We start from the raw sequence: 20408 nt of genomic DNA on the forward strand, positions 1-20408 counted from the left end.
ATCTAATTTAAGAGGTTAAAAAAAGTAAAATGGAACTAAAACATTGGACAAATGTAAGATAGAAGAGGATAGTAGAAGTTACATAGTTTTCAAAAAAACCAGACCTGTTGCCGTTGAGTTGATTCTGACTCATAGTAACCCTATAGTTTCAAAGTTCCTCTTCATTTGGGACGAAGATACATATATTGATTAGTTTTAGATTTTAAATTTGCATTTTCAGTAACCACTAAAGATAAAATTCCAATATATAATAACTTTTAAAAACATGGCAAAGTAAATGGGATTTTAAAGAGTGAATCTAAAGGAAGGTATGAGAAGGCAAAAAAAGGCAGCAGAGAAAATCAGGACAAATACAAAGCAGAAAACAGAGAGGTAGAAATAATTCAAAGTATGTCAGTGATCACAGTAAATACATATAGACAAAAATCAAGCAGTTAAGACTGTCAAATGGAGGCAGGGGGTGAGGAATCCAGCTACATGATATTCATAAGAAACATAGTTAAAACATAAATGCATAGAAATTTTGAAAGAAAGGGATATAAAAATATATATACCACATAAATACTGACTATAAGAAAGCTGGATTAGCCATTTTAATAACAGGAAAAAAATGTTAAGGCATAAGGCATTATTTAAAATAAATATGTTGGCTGCATTAAGGGAAGATTCTATTTACCAGAGAGAAATGGTAATTCTAAAACTTTACTCAAAATTTTAAGCAAAAATTCTAAGAATTGCCAAGAGAAATAGATAAGCACTCCATTGTGCTGACTTATGTTAACACAGCTTACTTAGTAAATGTTAGATCGCTCAAAAAATATTAATAAGGACATAGATATTTGAGTAACACAATAACAAAATTGATCTAATGGACCTTCGAACCATTCAATCAATAATTAGAGAATGCAGTCTTTTCAGCATACGTAAAATAATTGTTAAATTAACCAGCTTCTAGGCTTTATAAGAAGGCTCAACAAACTTTAAAGAATTGGTGTCATACATATGTTCTCTAACCGTAGTGCAGTTCATTTAAACAAAACAAGACAAGGTTATTCAAAATAGCCCAAATATTTTGAAATTTAAAAGCACACTGCCAAATGCCTCACAAGTAAAAAAGAAAGAACTCATAATGGAAATTTAAAAATACTTAAAATGGAAGCACAATAAAGATACTACAAAGTAGGATGTAGCTAAAATAGCTCTTTGAGGGAAATTTATAACCTTAGATGTTTACATTAGAAATAGGTAAGCAAAAAAAATAAAAGAACTAAGCATCCAACTTCATGAATTAGAAAACATATCACTAGAATAAACCCAAACAGAAACAAAGAAAATGAAAACAGTAAAGATAAGGGCAGAAATTAATGAAAGAGAAAATAAAGATACAATATTGAAGATCAGCAAGTATCTAATTCTGCTCCCTTCGTCACCCTGCTAAGACTAGGGCAAAGAGATTCATTTAAAAGCATAAACCCACAAAGAAAAGACTTAATCAGATTTCAGAAGCTGGAAAGTAGGTGAACTACTGCTAACTGATTTACTGATCCAAGACATCCAAATCCTAAGCCAGGAGCCAATCCAGTTTACATTATAGAATATTCTCAAGTTTCAGGCATTAGCAGCAACAGGCAGTTTGGAAAAGGGATAGAGGATGGGTCTAAAATAAGTAGACTGGTTAAAAGCTATTTAATAAACTGTTAGATCTGTAGATCCCTTTACCTATACCATACCATTTGGGCAACTGCAGAGGTTTGGAGGTCCGTTTTTCGGAAAGGGTAAACAATGCCTAGACTTGAGTTTGCCAGACACAACCAAAGATGTAAATACCATACAGAAATCAGGGAAATTGTGTGACCTTGAATAAAGAATAACCAGTTGTCATCAAATCGATTCCAACCCTGGTGACCCCATGTGTGTCAGAGGAGAACTTGCTTCATAGGATTTTCAGTGGCTGATTTTTTGGAATTAGGTTGCCAGGCCTTTTTTCTGAGGGCCACTGGTTGGACTCAAACTGCCAACCTTTTGTTTAGCAGCCAAGTGCCTTAATCATTTGCACTACCCAGGGACTCCATAAACCAAGAATTGTATGCTATAAAAAAGGAAAAGTCAGAGAATCCATATCCACACACCAAAAAAAAATAAAGGATCTTAGAAATTCAAAATATGAAAAAGTCAGCTGAAGGAGTTAAAGAAGTCTCTCTGAGTATAGATCAAGAAAGAGAAAAATAGAAAGTACAAGAGTCTTAATAGGGGTATTACTGGGCCAGAATAGAAGGACCAACACTAAAAAAGGGGGGGGGGAGACAGAAAAAAATGGAATGGAGGAAGCCATCACCAAAATAAAATAATTCAAGAAGACATCCTATAATTGAAGGACATGAATTATTAGATGGAAAGAGCCCACTGGATACCCAGCACAATGGATGGAAATAGACCCACACCAAAATACAGCGTCATAAAATTTCAGAATACTAAAACAAGGAAGACCCCACACATCTTTAGAGTTGGGAAGCAGGTATACATACAAAGGCTCAGGAGTCAGAATGGCTTTATACTTAAAGCAACAACCAGAAGCTAGAGGACAGTAGATCAATGCCTTAAATTTTCTAAAGGAAAATTATTTCTAACCTAGAATTCTGTACCCAGCTAAACTATCAATAAAATATGGGGACAAAACACATTTTCATACATTCAAGTTCTGGAAAAAAATTATGTCCCATAAACTATTACTCAGGAACCTATTGGAGGATGTGTTTACACCAAAGTGAGAGTATTATCCAAAATGGAAGAAGACATGAGATATGAGGCTTAGGAGGTACAACACAGGAGAAAGGTAAAAGCAATTCCCAAGGTGAAGGGAAGGGATTTTCCCAGATTATAGACATACACTGGACAGGAAACCATTCCAGAAAGTAACAGGGTAACTCCACACACAGATATGTTGAGGTCCTTGTGCATTATACATTCTTGCACTTGATAATACAGGGGTAGCCTGTCCCCAGAATCTTATCTGTACTTAGCTTGCATGGACATATGCTGATGAAGTTCTTGCTCTCTCCTCCGTGCCCTGCTACCTGGATAACCAAAGACATTCATTCACCCAACAGAAGAATTTTGCTTTGAACTACTGAGAGCTGAAGATTGGCATGGTAAGTAAGCTTAGAAGCAGAAAATAGAGAGCATCCTACTTCCACTGATCATATTCCTGACAAATTTCAGCGCCTGGCCCACACTGCAACCCTGCCAGATGCCTTCACTATGCTGAGCTCTGTGTATCCTGGGACTCATTCTTGCCTTCACCCACTGTTGTTTCCAAATGATGATACGATAAACTCTCTGAAAAGCTGAAGCCAGACTGACTGTCTTAAATTCATCTGCTCTTGAGAACTTTTATCAAACAGTGGCAATAATGCCCTTTTCATACACAGCCAGGTTTGTACTTGCCTAGTGATTTTTAAATAAATCACCTTTTGCATTCACTTACAACCAAGTACTTGTAGTTTAAAATAACAAAATATTTTGGGGGAAATCTATTATTGTCATTGAACATGTTAAAAAAAAAAAGAGAGAGAGAGAAACCATATGATACCAATAGATTTAGCGAAAGTATTCTGTAAAATTCAACACCTGTTTATGATTTTTTTAAAAAGAAGATAAAAACCTTTATTAACTAATAATAAGTGGGAACTTCCTTAACTTATAAACTCTATAGCATATAATGTACTTAATCATGAAATGCCAAAAAAAAATTTTTCTCCCTTTAAAATCAAGAATAAAACAAGCATACATATTATTACCACTTCTATTCAACATAATACTGTTAGAAATCCTATCCAATGTGTATTTGCAGATGACATGATCATGTATAGAAAATATCAAATGATATGTACAAAAAAAAAAACCTACCAGAAGTAGTAAGTAAATTTAGCAACATCACATCAGTATTCAAAAATCAATTGTATAATTAAAAAAAAAAAAAAAAAGACCAGACTTAACTGGTCTGACAGAGACTGGAGAAACCCTGAGAATATGACCCCAGACGCCCTTATAGCTCAGTAATGAAGTCACTCCTGAGGTTCACCCTTCAGCCAAAGATTAGACAGGCCCATAAAACAAAATAAGACTAAAGGGGCACACCAGCCCAGGGGCAAGGATGAGAAGGCAGGAGGGGACAGGAAAGCTGGTAATGGGGAACCCAAGGTGAGAAGGGGAAAGTGTTGACATGTCGTGGGGTTGGCAACCAATGTCATAAAACAGTATGTGTATTAATTATTTAATGAGAAACTAGTTTGCTTTGTAAACCTTCATCTAAAGTACAATTAAAAAATTTTTTTCAATGCTAAAGAAAATTGTATTTTTATATACTAGCAGCAAACAATTGTAAGATGGAAATTTTTAAAGTATCATTTACAATGGCATTTAAAAAATCATATGCTTAGGGATTAAATTTAGCAATATGTACAAGAGTTGCACATTAAAAACTATAAAACATTACTGAGAGAAATGAAAGAAGATCTAAATTAATGGAGAGATACACCATTTTCATGGATTGGAAAACTCATATTAAGATGTGAATTCTCCTAAATTGATCTATAGAGTCAATGCAGTCCCAATCAAAATTTCAGCAGGCTTTTTGGTAAAAATTGAGAAACAGATTCTGAACTTTACATGGTAATGCAAAGGATCTAGAATAGCCAAAACAATTTTGAAAAAGTAAAGTTGGAGGACTTAACACTAATTGATTTACTCTATGCTACAGTAATCAAGACCATGTGGTACTGTTGGTAAGAATGAAATTAGATCAATAGAACAGAGTAGAACATCCAAAACTAGGCCCATACATACATACTTACTTGACCTTTAACAAACATGCCAAAGTAATTCAGTGGGGAAAGAGCAGTCTTGTCAACAAATTGTGCTAGAACAACTGGATATTCTTACGGGGAAAAAAAGGAACCTCAACCTTTACCTCACCCCATTCCAAAAATTTGCCAGAAGTAGATTATATCCCTAAATGTAAAAGCTTAAAATTATGAAACTTCTAGAAGAAAATATAAGAGAAATCTTCACAACCTTTGGTTAGGCAAAGATTTATTAAATAAGGCACAAAAAAGCACAAGGTATAAAAGAAAAATTGATAAACTGAGCATCAAAAATAAAAACTTGCTCTTCAAAAGACACACTTAAGAAAATGAAAGGCAAGTAACAGACTTGGAGAAAATATATATCCAACAAAAGACTTACATCTGGAATATATTAATAACTTACAGTTCAATAATAAGGCAAACAACACATTTTTTTAAATAGGCAAAAGATTGACCAAACCATCAAAGATATATGGATGGCAAATAAGCACATGAAAAATGCTCAGTAACATTAGTCATTAGAAAAATGAGATACCACTACACACCTAGGACAGCTAAAATGAAAAAGACTGATCATACTAAGTGTTGATGAGAATGTGGAACAGTTGAAACACTCATACACTACTGGTAGGAATGTAAAATGGTATAATCACCTAGGAAAACAATTTGGCAATATCTTAAAAAGCTAAACATTCACTGGCCATATAACCCAGCCATTCCTCTCCTAACTATTTACCCAAGAGAAATAAAAGTGTATGTCCATACAAAGACTTATGTATGAATTTTCATAGCTGCTTTATTTGTAATAGTCAAAAACTGGAAACAACACAAATCTGTACCAGCAGGTGGACAGATAAATTGTAGTATACCCATGCAGTGAAATATTACTCAGCAATAAAAGAAATGAACTATTAATGCGTATAACAACATGGATGAATCTCAAAATAATTATGCTGAGTGAAAGAAGCCTACAATAAAGAGTATATTTATATAACATTCTGAAAAATGCAAACTAAGCTACAGCAACAGAAAGCAGACCAGACCAATGGTTGCAGGGGACGAGTAGGTGAGTGGGAGGAATAAAGGATGGATTACAAAGGGACACAGAAACTTTTGAAGGGTAATAGATGTGGTAGTATTATGGATATGTAGAGATGTAGTCATCAAATTGTGTACTTCAAATATGTGCAATTTAATGTAAGTCAATTATACTTCATTAAAGTTGTAAAAATATGTAAGCTGCTGTTACTATTTTGGGTAACTCACCAAGCTTCAGTTTCTGCATATGTGAAATAAAAAGAATGTACCTACCTCACAGAGTTTATTTAAAGATTGCATATATGTGTGAATTGTTTTTCTACTCTGCCTGACGCAGAGAAGGTGACTCAATCAACAGTAATTCTATTCCACCATGCCCCTGCCTTTTCTGTGAGACTGAAAAGATTATTGGACACTTTCAGGCTACCTTCCTGACACATGTAGCAAAGTCTTGGTGGCCCATTCTCTCTCAGTACCTTTTAATAGCTAAATATTATAGGCAATTTTTAATAGCTAAATATTATAGGCAAATGTTAGAGGATTGAATAGATAGGTTTGTTTTTAATACTAATGAAAACCTTTCCTTCTCGTGAGAGCAGTGACTTCAAGCTCTGCTCATGACATGAATTGACACAATTCCATTTTCCTTTTCGCTTTTTCCCCCACAGGGTTTATCCATGGCTTAGAGGACTGGGTTATACATCCCTGAGTATATTTTTATTGGGATTTTTATTATGGAACATAGATAACATCTTTTGTGATTCACTGAGGTAAGATACAGTTTTATTCCTTGAGAAATATTTTAGAAGCATTCTGTTATTCATGAGTTTCATAGGCATATAGAATTACTAGTGCCTTGAAATTAATGTTTACCATTGTTGAAATGTAAAAGATATGTATAGCAAATAAAGTTAAATTCAGGGAATTCCTGTTTAAATTACCTAAGAATTTGGACCTGAGAATATTTCTTAACATCCAATAGGGTTTTTATTTTCTTTCAGTTCATCACAGAATTATACAGTTAATCAAATATTGACTAGGTCTTTGAAACCTGACTAATCTGCTTTATTGAATAAATAAAAATCTTTGTACTGAGCAAATGAAATACACGTATATAAATTTGCACTTTAATATGCTTAATGTTATTTGCTAAGAAAGATAAGCATTTCTTCTACCATCTTTTCAGCGATTATGTATTGACAGGAGTTTGAATCCTAGACTTAGGTCTCTGAACACTAGTCTGCCACTAAGGCATTTTAATCTTTCTAGGCCTCAATTTCTATAAAGTGAATGTATTAAATAGGTTAATCTAATGATCCTTCCAACTCAAAATCCTATGACCTAGCAGTATTGTGTAAGTACAGAGGATAGAGGAACATACTGAACAATACCACAGAGACACAATCAGCAAAATTCAGACTACAGGAAATCTACAGCATGAATGACCTTGTTTCTTCAACAAATAACATTGCAGAGGGTGCGGAGAGAGGTTAGGAGGAATGTATAGATTTAAAAAGTCTTAGCTATATTGACCAAATGCAATGTGTTGACCTTTGTTTGGATTTTGATTCAAACCAGCTATAAAGAAAAAAGAAAAAATCTATGAGACAATTGGAACGTTGGTCAATGACTAGATACTTGATGATATTAAGGGATTATTGTTCATCTTTTTAGGTATGAAAATGGTATTGTGGTTACGTTTTAAAGAGTTTTTCGTCTTTTAGAGATACATACTAAAATATTTAGACATAAAATGATACATTACCTGGGATTTGCTTCAAAATAATCCAGTTTGGGAGGGCAGCCTTTGGAAAAAACAAGATTGGTCATGAGATGATAACTTTTGAAGATGATTGATCAATACATTGAGTTTTATTATACCCTTTTCTCTACTTTTGTATATGTTTGAAGTTTTTCTATAATAAGATGTTTAAAATGAAATTTTTAAAAATATCTGTAACTACTTAACAGCTTATATAATTCTGGGACATAAGTACTTCTCATGTTTTTGTAGTCCTATTTTTTAAAAGTAAACTGTTGCCCCATTAAAAATATGGTATCTAAGTATGCTGTTGACACCTTTGAAAAACAGAAGTATTCTGATTTAGATGCAGGCTTTAATATTGAAATATTTACAGATGCAGTCAAATATCTGGAATTTGCTTCAAAATAATATGGGAGGGGAAAGTGGATGAGGGTGTAGATGACACAGGATTGACCATAAGTTGATAATTAATGAAGCTGGGTAATGGGTACATTATTATTTTGTCCCTTTTTGCACAGGAGCCCTGGTGGCACAGTGGTTAAGAGTTCGCCTGCTAACCAAAAAAGTTAGCAGTTCAGCTCCACTAGCTGCTCCTTGGAAACCCTTTGGGGCAGTTCAGCTCCGTCCTGTAGGGTCGCTTTGAGTCGGAATTGACTCGTCAGCTATGGATTTGGGGTTTTTGGTTTTTATTTTTGCATGTTTGAAATTCTCCATAATAAAACATTAAGTAAATGTAGACAAATGAGTAATACAGCTGACTTAGAAAACTAAGATCTAAGGGAGCTTTTGCACTGGTTATCATCATCCCCTGGGTAAGAACCACTAATCAGTCTGGCCTAAGAAACAAAAGTAGACTCTTAGGGATGATAATTGTCCTGGAAATATCCTGAGGATGTCTAGAAAAATAATTCGGTGTTTCACATTGGTTTTTCTCCTCTAATAAATGAGAATATTAATATGCTCTACACTTAACCCAAAGTTCTGAGTTTGAGACTCAGCTGTGCCACTAGCAAAAGACTTGGGCAAGTCAGTTAATCTCTCTGGATTTTAGGTTCCTTATCTGTAAAGGAATCCACCAGGAGCTCCTTGGAAATCCTATGGGGCAGTTCTACTCTATCCTATAGGGTCACTATGAGATGGAATCAACTCAATGGTAATGGGTTTTGTTTTGTTTTTTATTTGTAAAGCAATGCTAATAATAGCCTCCTCAAAGAATCACTGACTATGAAGTGAAATAATAGGTACAAAAGGACTTTATAGACTGTATGTGCTGTACTAAGGTGATGGTTGTACATAGGGCATAAGAGAGGCATGTATTTAGAGAAAAGAGTTCTATAGATTAATACATTACCTAGAAAACATTAAGATAAACTATTTTATTTATGGAATGACTTTTCAAAGCCTTTAATCTGTTAATATACATTATAAATCTCAAAGAGGGCAATAAACTATGTACTTTTCTCAAATTTATTTTATCACAGAGTCCTTCATGGAACATCTGCTAAGAATACTAGCAGGATACACTTTGGAAAACAATACAGCAGACTGTAATTTTCTTAAGTAGGCTTAAGAAAATTAAATAATTGCCATATTCAAAAATGACAGGCTTTTCAAAATGCTCCAAAACTGTCAGCATTAATTTTTATATATGTAAAAAATTTAACATGGCGTTTTGTTTTTTCATCTCCACACAGGAACTTTAGAAAGAAGATGCCACCCATCATAGGTGTTACCACCCAGTTTCATGCATGGTGGCATATTTTAACTGGTCTTGGCTCTTATCTTCACATCCTCTTCAGGTAGGAAGTGGAGACTTTTTTAGCTTAGTATTGGTGGGTTTTGCTTTGCTCTTCAAATAGGATAGTGTAAGAAATAATGAAGTAAAAGAGCTGAACAGAAGATTTCAATGGGCAGTTCAGCAAGACAAGATAAAATATTATGATGAAATGTGCAAAGACCTGGATTAGAAATCAAAAAGGGCAGACCATGATCAGCATTTCTCATGCTGAAAGAACTGAAGAGAAAATTCAAACCTCAAGTTGCAATACTAAAGGATTCTTTGGGTAAAAAATTGAATGACACAGGAAACATCAAAAGAAGATGGAAGGACAATTATTGGTCTCTACTTGTACAGAGCAAAAGAGAAAGAGGGAAACAAAGACTCAAAGAAGAAACTAGTCTACAGGACAAATAGTCTACACGAACTGTGGCCTCATCTACCCTGAGACCAGAAGAACTAGATAGTGCCCAGCTACCTCTACCAATTGTTCTAATCAGGGCCACAATAGATGGACCCTGATAGAATGGCAGAAAAATGTGGAATGGAACCTCAAATTCCAAAATAAAAAAGAAAAACAGGCCTACTGGACTAGTTGAGGACTGGAGGACTCCCCAAGACTTGCCCTGAGATACTCTTCAGACCTTGAATCGAAACTAACCTCTGAGGTCACCTTGTAGTTAAATAACAGAGTGGCTCAAAAAATAATGAATATCACCTGTAAGTACTGTACTCCTTTGAAAAACCACCTATATGAGACCAAACAGTCAACAGTTACTTTAACATAAAGATGAGAATGTTAGGGAACAGGGAAACTAGATTAATGGAAATGTAACAACCAGAATGGAAATAATGAAAATGTTTATGCATTGTGAAGAATGTAACCAATATCACTGAACAATTTGTGTAGAAATTGTTGAATGGGAACCTAAACTACTGTGTAAACCCTCACTGAAAATACAATAAAATATTATTTTAAAAATAATAGTAAATAAATGAAGAACATGGAAGGAATATACAGAGTCACTGCACTGAAAAGAATTAGTCAGTGTTCAGCCATTTCAGGAGGTAGCATATGATTAACAACGACTGGTACTGAAGGAAGGAGTTCAAGCTGCACTAAAGGCACTGGCAAAAAAACAAGGCTCCAGGAATTGACAGAATACCAATTCAGATGCTTCAGCAAATGGATACAATGCTGGAAGTGCTTACTTGTCTGTGTCAAGAAATTTGGGAGACAGCTACCAGGCCAGAAAACTGGAAGAGATTTATATTCATGCCCCTATCGAAGAAAGATGATCAAATGGAATGCAGAAATTATCTAACAATATGCTATGCTAATAAAATTTTGCTGAAGGTATTTCCACAACAACTGTAGCCGTACATAGACAAGGAACTTCCAGAAATTCAGGCAGGATACAGAAGAAGATGTGGAACAAGGGATATCATTGCTGATGTCAGACCAGATCTTGGCCAAAAGCAGAGAATACCTGAAAGATGTTTACCTGTGTTTTATTGACTACATAAAGGCATTCAACTATGTGGATCATAACAGATTATGGATGACATCATGAAGAATGAGAATTCCAGAACAGTTAATCGTGCTCGTGCAGAACCTGTACACAGATCAAGAGACAGTCGTTCAAACAGAACAAGGGGATACTGTGTGATTCAAAGTTGGAAAAAGCATGTGGCCGGCTTGTATCCATTAACCTTACTTATTCAATCTATATGCTGAACACATAATCCAAGAAGCTGAACTATGTGAAGAACAAGGCATGAAGATTAGAGGAAGATTCGTCAGCAGCCTGCAATATGCAGATGACAAAACCTCGTTTGCCAGAAATGAAGATGGCTTGAACATTTACTGATGAAAGTCAAAGACCACAGCCTTCAGTATGAATTACACCTGATCATGAAGAAAATTAAAATCCTTACAACTGGACCGATAAACAACGTCATGTTAAATGGAGAAGAAATTGAAATTATCAACAATTTCATTCTACTTGGATCAACAATTAACTTCCATGGAAGCAGCAGTCATGAAATCAAATGATGCATTGCACTGGGCAAATCTACTGCAAATGATCTCTTTTAAATTTTAAAAAGCAGAGGTGACACTTCGACCAGGAGGAGCTTGACCCAAGCCATGATCTTTTCAGTCATCTCATGTTCATGCGAAAACTGGACAATGAAAAGGAAGACAAAAGAATTGATGTGTTCAGATTGTGGTGTTGGCAAAGAATATTGAATATAGACTGAATATAGACTGAATGTAGACTGCCAAAAGAACAAACAAGTCAGTTTTAGAAGAAATACAACTAGAATGTTCCTTACAAGCAAGGACGGCAAGACTTCAACTCACTCACTTTGCACACATCAGGAAAGACCAACTTCTAGAAAAGGACATAAAGTAGAGGGCCAACAAAAATGAGGGAAACCCTCAATGAGCTGGATTGAGACAATAGCCACAACAATGGACTCAAACATACCAACAATCATGGGGATGGCGCAGGACTGGGCAGTGTTTTATTCTGTTATACACATAGGGTTACCATGAGTCATAGCCAACTCAATGGCAACGAACAGCAAATTAAAAAAGTTAGAGACAGAATTAGGTACTTTGTTCCAACTTTGCCTCTGCCACTGTGTGACCTTTAGTAAGTTCCTTCCTTTCTCTGAAGGTTAGTTTTGTCATCCATAAAGTGAAGCCATTGCACTAATTGACTTCTGACACATGATGTACATTCTAAGTAGATCATTCATCTCCTTTTTTAGTGCCAGTAGGATATAAACATTTCCAGTGTCTTGTAGATCAGGATATCTTTGTTTTAGAGAACAATTTGAAAAGGAGGGAAGAGTGGGTGCAGCCAGATCACCTGCATAAGGGACTGGGAAAGCATGAGTACCTGAAGCCCCCAGCTTAATCTTTATCCTTCCCTGAAATAAGTCAGTTGCCACTTCTCTTCCCCTGCTCCCCTAATGAAAAGTTTGTTGAAGGGTGGCTATTTACAGCAAAAGTGAAATCAGAGCTCTCTCTGATCACCCTATCCAAATAATACCACCATATCATTCTCTCTCCTCTTACCATGCTTTATTTTTCTTCAAATAATTTATAACCAGTTAAGTATTTATTTACTTTCTCAAGAATTGAGAGAGCTAAAATGTTTGTAGAAAGGGGCAGAAAGTGTGAAAAATTTACTGAAGTGAAATTTTTAGAACACCCTCCCAAAATAACATTTGCATCTCACCTGCCTAGAGATCGACTTATCCAGTGTCTTAGTTACCTAGTACTGCTGTAACAGAAGTACCACAAGTGGATGGCTTTAACAAAGAGAAATTTATTTCTTCACAGTAAAGTAGGCTAAAAGTCCAAATTCAGGGCGTCATCTCCAGTGGGAGGCTTTCTCTCTCTGTCAGCCTTCTCATCAGCGTTCACCCGGACTAGGAGCTTCTCCACACAGGGACCCCAGGTCCAAAGGATGTGCTCTGCTCCTGGCACTGCTTGCTTGGTGGTACGAGGTCCCCCATTTTGCTGGCTTCCCTTTCCTTTTATCTCTTGTAAGATAAAAGGTAGTGCAGGCCACACCCTAAGGAAACTTCCTTTATGTTGGATCAGGGATGTGACCTTAGTAAGGGTGTTACAATCCCACCCTAATCCACTTTAATGTAAAATTACAGTCACAAAATGGAGGACAACCATGCAGTACTGGGAATCATGGCCTAACCAAGTTGACACAAAATTTTTGGGGGACATTTCAATCCATGACATTCCACCCTTTGGCCCCCCCAAAAATCACATCCTTGCAACATGCAAAACATATTCACCCCATCATATCATAGCAAAAATCTTGACTCCAAGTCCAAAATTCAAAAATTCCTGTTCACCTGTGAAACCTAGAATACAAGTTATGTGCTTCCCAAGGTACAATGGCAGAACAGGCACAAGCTAGACATTTCCATTACAAATGGGAGAAATTGCAGGGAAAGAAGGAATATCAGGCACCAAGCAAGTTAGCAGAACACGTTACATTAGTCCGCAAGGCTTGAAAATAATTCTGTTCTCTGAGACCATTCATATAATAGCCCTGCCCTCCAGATTCTAGGTATTGGCCACACTCTCCAGATTCTGAGTGGAGGCCCCTCGGCCCTGGGCTTCAGCTCTGCCTTCCAGGCCCGCTGGGACAGCAACTCTTCTCCCTCGGCTTTAGGCACACCATTCTCCCAGTCCATCTGAGCAGCAGCTCCACCCTTAGAAACACCAGAGGCCATGGCCCCACCCTTTGAAACCCCAGAAGTCATGGCCATACCTTTTGAGACTGAGGCAGCTAGGCTTCTTGTGTTCTTTGTCTCTTCAGCTTCTGCTTCCTGTGGCCTGTCGGCCCTCAGGCCCCCATCTGCCCTGCTGCGGCAAGTGTTCCAAAGCTCTGTAGCTCCACCGATAAAGTGCAGAGGCACCGTACTCCACCAGGAAGCCTCCTGCACACAGGCACTCAGCTCTCTCTTGCTCGGTGGGTCAGCTCCAGTGCCATCTCACGAGGGTCTCCTGGTTCTGCCACTGCAGGTTCTCTGCTGCTGCTGGTCCTCTGTCACTGACACTCCTCTATCCATTCACAGTTTCAAAACCGCTTCCACATTTTAGGTATCTGTTAGAGCAACACCCCACTCTCTTGGTACCAAATTTTGTCTTAGTCATCTAGTGCTGCTATAACAGAAGTACTACAAGTGGATGGCTTTCACAAAGAGAAATTTATTTCTTCATAGTAAATTAAGCTAAAAGTCCAAATTCAGGGCGTCCGCTCCAGGGGAAGGCTTTCTCTCTCTGTCGGCCTTCTCATTAACCTTCCCCCGGACTAGGAGCTTCTCTGCTCAGGGACCCGAGGTCCAAAGGACGTGCTCTGCTCCTGGCACTGCTTTCTTGGTGGTATGAGGTCCCCCTTTTTGCTGGCTTCCGTTTCCTTTTATCTCTTGTAGGATAAAAGGTGGTGCAGGCCACACCCTAAGGAAACTCCCTTTACATTAGATCAGGGATGTGACCTTAGTAAGGGTGTTACAGTCCCACCCTAATCCTCCTTAACATAAAATTACAGTCACAAAATGGAGGACAGCCACACAATACTGGGAATCATGACCTAATCAAGTGGAGCAAAATTTTGGGGGGGACATAATTCAATCCATGGTATCCACATAAACCTGAATTATCTAAAGTTTAACTACCTGAGAATTACATAAAAAGAGCTTCTGGTCAGAATTCATGCTGTAAAGAGCTCGAGGTTACTAGTCATGGAAGAGCTCTTTAAATTTTGGTTCTAAGTGTATTTATTTTACTTTTTGCAACTTCTTACTACATTGATTATTGGATTCTATTCCCATAGCACATTGGAAATACCCAATTTAAAAGAGAAGGTATATGGGAGAAAATGTTTGGGGCAATTGACAAATGACGAGAAAGGAAAACTCAGAATGACTATAAAGGCAAACTCAATAATTCTAAACTTAGCACCTTAACACTGCCCTAGAGGTTCCAAGAACATCACTGCATTATAGTACAATACAATAATGAATTTCTATAATAAATATCAAGAAGGGGTAAAATTACATTCATTACATTCTATTTTAAAAGGCCAGGGTTTCCCACTTTCCCTTTCCCCTTATCACCTTCTACTTTCCTCTTCCTTTTTCTTTAACCTTCTCCTCTCCTCCTGGTGTGAAAAGTCTCAAGCAAGCCATGGCAGTGAGGGAGAAGAAGTTCTGCACAGAAGTGACAACATTTAATGCCCAAGGACTAGGGAAGTGAGGAAATGGCATCAGTTATGGTATCATGCTGAGCTTCCAAGAAAATCTGGTGATGATGGAGAAGGGTTTTAGTTTTGTTTTGTTTCCCAAAAAAGATTTGAAAAAGAACCAAATATAGCCTCTAGGAATGAAACTATAGTCGCCAATATCTAAAACTCAATGTACAGGACTAATAACAGATTAGATGCAATTGAAGAAAGATTTAGTGAACTAATTCTGAACTAAGGAAAGTCAGAAAAAAATTACTTATGTGCAGCAGAGACAAAAAATATGGAAGTAAGGTTAAGAGAAATGGAAGACAAAGGAGAGAGGCTAACATATAGTTAAATTGGAGTTCCAGAAGAAAAGTAGGAAAAAAAAGAATATTTTAGTTACTATAGTTGCACAACAACCCCAAACTTACTAGCTTAAAACAACTTTTATTTTGTTCACAATTTTCTGGGTCACCAATTTGGAAGGGCTCAGTTGGGCAGTTCTCCCTTGGAGTCCGTCATGGGGTTGCCGTCAGATGTCCACTGGGACTTCAGTCATCTGAAGGTTCCAACTGGGATGGGTGTCCAAGATGGCTCACTCACATGGAGTAGCAGTTGATGCTGGCTGCCAACTAAGAGTTCAGCTAGGGCTGTCAGTGGAACACCTACACATGGTCTCTTCAGCCTCAGTGTGATCAGCCCTCCTACCAGGAAGCTGGCTTCCCCAGGAGGAGCATCTTAAGAGAACCAGGCAGAAGCAGCAGGGTCTTTTGTGACCTAGTCTCAGAATTCATATGGTGTCACTTTCCCCATACTCTCTATTGGTTGAAGTCACAGACTTAGTCAGGGAGACAGATCTACCTTGAATTTGGGGCCCTGCCAAGCTGAAACTCGGGCCTGAGGAAGAGGCACTGCTTAGCTGGTGCTGCTGTCTCTGAGCTCAGAGGAGAGGCTCCATGGGGCTGGGATCCAGGGTCTTCAGGGCACTGTTGCTACAGGAACAAATTGCTGCTGCCACAGTGACAAAGCATTGTTGAGATGCCATTCACAACAATCAAAGCCAGCAGCCCCTCAGGAAAATAAAACAAGAAGGAGCAAGTCCTTTCTTTCTTGTCCAGCTTTGCAGTCTCCCTCTAATGCTATCAGGGAGCCAGCTGGCAGTGCAGAAATGTGGTTTGTAGAATCTCAGCTCCTGCATCACAAACACAGTATAGAAAGGTAGATTTGGAGCTGAGCTACAGTAACTGAATGATTGACACAACTGGTGAGGCAGAAAGAAATATCACTACAGATGCTGCAAATATTAGAAGATATTTTTAACAAATGTACGTGATGGATACTTCTGCTTATGTTTGCCAATTTTCATAGTATAAAAAGTTTGATTTTTAAGCTAACAGCCTCATCTGGGCTAACAAAACCAGTTGCTATCAAGTCAGTTCCGGCTCATGGCAGCCCCATGTGTGTCAGAGTAGAACTGTGCTCCACAGGGTTTTCAGTGGCTGATTTTTTCACAGGTAGATTGCCAAGCCTTTTTTCTGAGGTGCCTCTGGGTGGATTTGAACCGCCAACCTTTTGGTTAGTAGCTGAGTGCTTCATCTGGGCTAGATACTTTATATACATTACTTCCTTTAATCGTCATGGCAATTCTGTGAGCATATATTATTTTACACTTGAGGAAAGACAAATTCAGAAAAGTCAAGTACCTTGCACATGATCTCATGGCCAATTAGTGTTACCACCTGGATTTGGGCTCAGAGTTTTCTGTCTCCAAAATGGAACTGGGAGACCTTAGAAAGTATCTTATACAACTTTTTTATTTGATAGTAAAGGAAACAAGGGCCCAGACAGAAGTGACTTGTTGAAGGTCACTAAACTACCAGTTAGGTTTCCAGGCAGTGGAGTATGACGTATTGGCTAAAAGTCAGACAGAACCTGAATTCAAATCTTGCTTCTAACATTTACAAGCTGTGTCACCTTGAATGAAATATTTCACCTTTCTGAGACCATTTCTCATACGCAAAATGGGAATAATACTACCCACCTAGTAGGATTGTTTAAGAATAAAATGTCTATAAAGGCTGCCTAGCTCCACAGTTTTAAGTCCTTAATGGTTGGGAGTAGCGTAGGTAACAGGGAGGATTGGAATTCAGCGCTTCTCTGCCCCAGTCCAGGACTCTTTCCTGAAGAGAGAAAAAAATATGGTAACTTTATTTTCAAGACTAACATCTGAAAAACTGTCAGAGTGAGGTTGTATTTTAAGACAGTAGAGTATTCTTTATGAATAAAATATGTAATGCTCCTCTTTGCAGTTCCGGTTTTGGGTACAGTGTAGTGGCATCACAGCCACATTAACTTACACAGCACAGCTATGGATGTTCTTTCACATTCTCTTTCTCTTGTTTAAAATACTATAAAATTTATATTTTCATGTATACCCATGATATATTGTACATGACTGTTCAAATACATTTAAATAGTATATTGTACATAAGACTATGTATGTGCTATTTTATGGACAGTTTGGTGAATTTTCCAAGGATAAATTTAATATACTTTTGCTGTATGCACTGATTTAGAAATTGATCTTATCTTCAGAGGTGACTCATTTTAAAGGACAGTATGAAGGAGACTTTGTTACCTTCCTGGTTAACTCATACCTGTATTGTAATCCTTATATAGCTGATATACTCATTTCCAAAGTATTATAAAAATACTCTATTTTAATCCCTACTGTCATATATCTTCAAAGATGGAACTGCTCATCGTGGTATGAATCATATCAAGCATTAGTGGAAAGCTCCCCACTAAACTAGAAAAGTCTTGAAGTCACAGTCTATGTATTGATTATTTGTGTCTTTCTTTTTCTTTGTATATACTTAAGACACTATGCTTAAATTTGTCAGTAGGCCCATTTACACAGATTAAAAATTAATCTGAACATCTTTTCCCTCCTTTCTTTCAGTTTATATACCAGAACACTTTACCTAAGATATAGACCAAAAGTGAAGGTAAGTCTACTTCCTAGGTCCATGGGAGAGAAAGAGGACAGAAGGAATATTAGTAGGATGGGATGGAGGTAGGAGAAAAGAGGGAAGGAGGAGAGGAATTGGAGAGAGCACAGGCTTTGGAGCCAGAAGGCATTGTGTCTTAAGTCTTCCACTTATTTGCTACATAACCTTGGGCCGGTCTTTTGCCTTAGTTTCTTCGAAATAAAATGCAGCTGTTATGGTGAATGCAGTTAATGTCACTAAATTGTACACATGAAAATGGTTGAAATGGCAAATGTTTTGTTATATATATTTTACCACAATTTATATATATATATATTCAGTTAAAAATAAAAAAGAGCTGTTAACAGCTATATTGCAGAATTAAGGATAGAGATATTTAAGTGCCCAGCTCCGTACTTGACAAAGTAGATGCTTAATACATTTAAATGCACTAAATAATAATATTTTCTGCAGTCTGGTGCAGACCTGGAAGGAATATGGATTGTTTTGTTTTGACATACTTGGTGTGCTCAGGTGACTAATACCAGATAATCACTAGCAGACCTACCAAGAAGTATAGTCACAGCCTGATGGGTTCTTTCTCACTCTTTTTCGGGGATAATGTGGAACAATTTTATCTTCTCTCATTTTGTCCTAACTTGTTTCCAAACAGTTTATTCTTGGAATCTGGCCAGTGATCCTACTTGAGCCTCTCAGGAAGCACTGATGAATTATTCTGCCAAGAAAACAAACAAAACAGCTACCATCATCCTCATGGAAGGAATAAGGAAATTCTTAAAGTTCTACATGTTCAAATATATCATGATCGTTGCAGCAAAGGAGTGATTTTCTAACTAATGCTGCCAGCCATGCAGAGAATGAGGAGTGGAGCCTATTGGGTGTTTAGCTCATGTCTTAATCTCATTCTTCTTCCTCCTCCTTACTGTAGATGTTTAAAAAGATACAGATATGATGTTTATGTATATATGCAAATTCTAAAAAAAATGGGCTTTTCTTAACAGGTTAACAGTTTGTCCTGGTCATAGGAAATTAACGTTCCTTTTTTTTTTTTGGACGAGACTTGCATGTGAATTATATCTTTCCTCTAAGATTAGAAATGCATATTTGATTAAATAATGAAAGCAGTCTGGCAAAACCCCATCTCCAGATGGTCAGCTCTGAGCCAGCACTTAGCCGTGTCAGCCTTGATTTATAGTCCTGTCATAATTAACCTCATGAGTGGTTTTCCAAGGTAAAAAAGGGCTAGCTGTGGGATTCTGGATAGTTTTTCACTGTTTGTCTCTGTGCTAGTTGGAGTGTCATAAGCAAGCTCTGACCTGCCACTGAGTTGTATGCTTCTCACTTCCCAGGATTTGCAGTGGACTCTGGCGTGTATGTGTGGCCACAGCCCATCAGAATGGGTGGGTCATCTTGTAACCTTTCTGAAGGCCCAGGAGGAGACCTATAAAATGTTGCACTTCTGGCCAGTTACAAGTAGTTGCTCTGTTTCACTTGATCTTTGCAGATCTTTCAGTTATCACTGTTTTATGGCTAGGCAAACATGATTGGTGATCTGGCATAACTTATTTAAAATTGTCAATGAATATCATTATACTCTGGTGTGTTAACTCTTGCAACATTTTTTTATTTCTCAGAGAGACCATGGTTATGCCCAGGAAAGTTTGTCAAGTTAATTAGAGCTACATGATCAGGATCCTAGTTACATAAAAGTTTAAAATATCTGCTCTTTTCATTTTTTGAAGGAAATAGATATAAGGATTGAGAACAGTTTTCTTTAACTTGTAATGTGCAGAACCCCCAAAAATTAAAGTGCCAAGAAATGGCAGTAAACTCCCATTGTAAAGAAGCTAGTTCTAATTTGAATTTGAGTCTGTAACAAATTGAATCACTTTTCACAAGTAACACCTGCCTAGACTAAAAACCCGATTTGACCCCTTTGCTCATGTATCGCTGTATTTGTAGCTCTCTACACCGTTTAGCATTTTTGTAACTTTTCTCTTGCTTTGTACATTATTTTAATATCCAGATTGTTTTTACCACATGGTGATATTAACCTTAACCAGTTGCTGTCGGTAGAGTCAGTTCCAACTCAAAGCAACCCATGTGTTTCAGAGTAGAACTGCGATTTGTAGGGTTTTCAATGTCTGTGATCTTTCAGAAGATTGCCAAACGTTTCTTCGAGGC

General features: G+C 37.2%; 1 protein-coding gene across 4 annotated transcripts in view; it reads left to right on the forward strand.

The window, feature by feature from the left end:
- The window catches only part of ACER3 (alkaline ceramidase 3), a 180719-nt gene extending 161256 nt beyond the window's left edge, over positions 1-19463 (forward strand). For 3 of the 4 annotated variants that reach the window (XM_023736579.1, XM_023736580.1, XM_023736581.1), the window contains exons 8-10: positions 6572-6673; positions 9363-9467; positions 18176-18845. In XM_023736579.1, coding sequence (XP_023592347.1) covers positions 6572-6673; positions 9363-9467; positions 18176-18293 — 325 coding nt within the window. In that variant the 3' untranslated portion in view covers positions 18294-18845. Of the gene's footprint in view, positions 1-6571; positions 6674-9362; positions 9468-18175; positions 18846-18876 lie in introns of those variants that run through there. The other variant, XM_004381987.1, reaches the window with a different exon arrangement.
- Positions 19464-20408: the final 945 nt, after the last annotated feature.

The sequence above is a fragment of the Trichechus manatus genome, unplaced genomic scaffold, assembly GCF_000243295.1.
Source record: "Trichechus manatus latirostris isolate Lorelei unplaced genomic scaffold, TriManLat1.0 scaffold00088, whole genome shotgun sequence".
Taxonomy (NCBI): domain Eukaryota; kingdom Metazoa; phylum Chordata; class Mammalia; order Sirenia; family Trichechidae; genus Trichechus; species Trichechus manatus.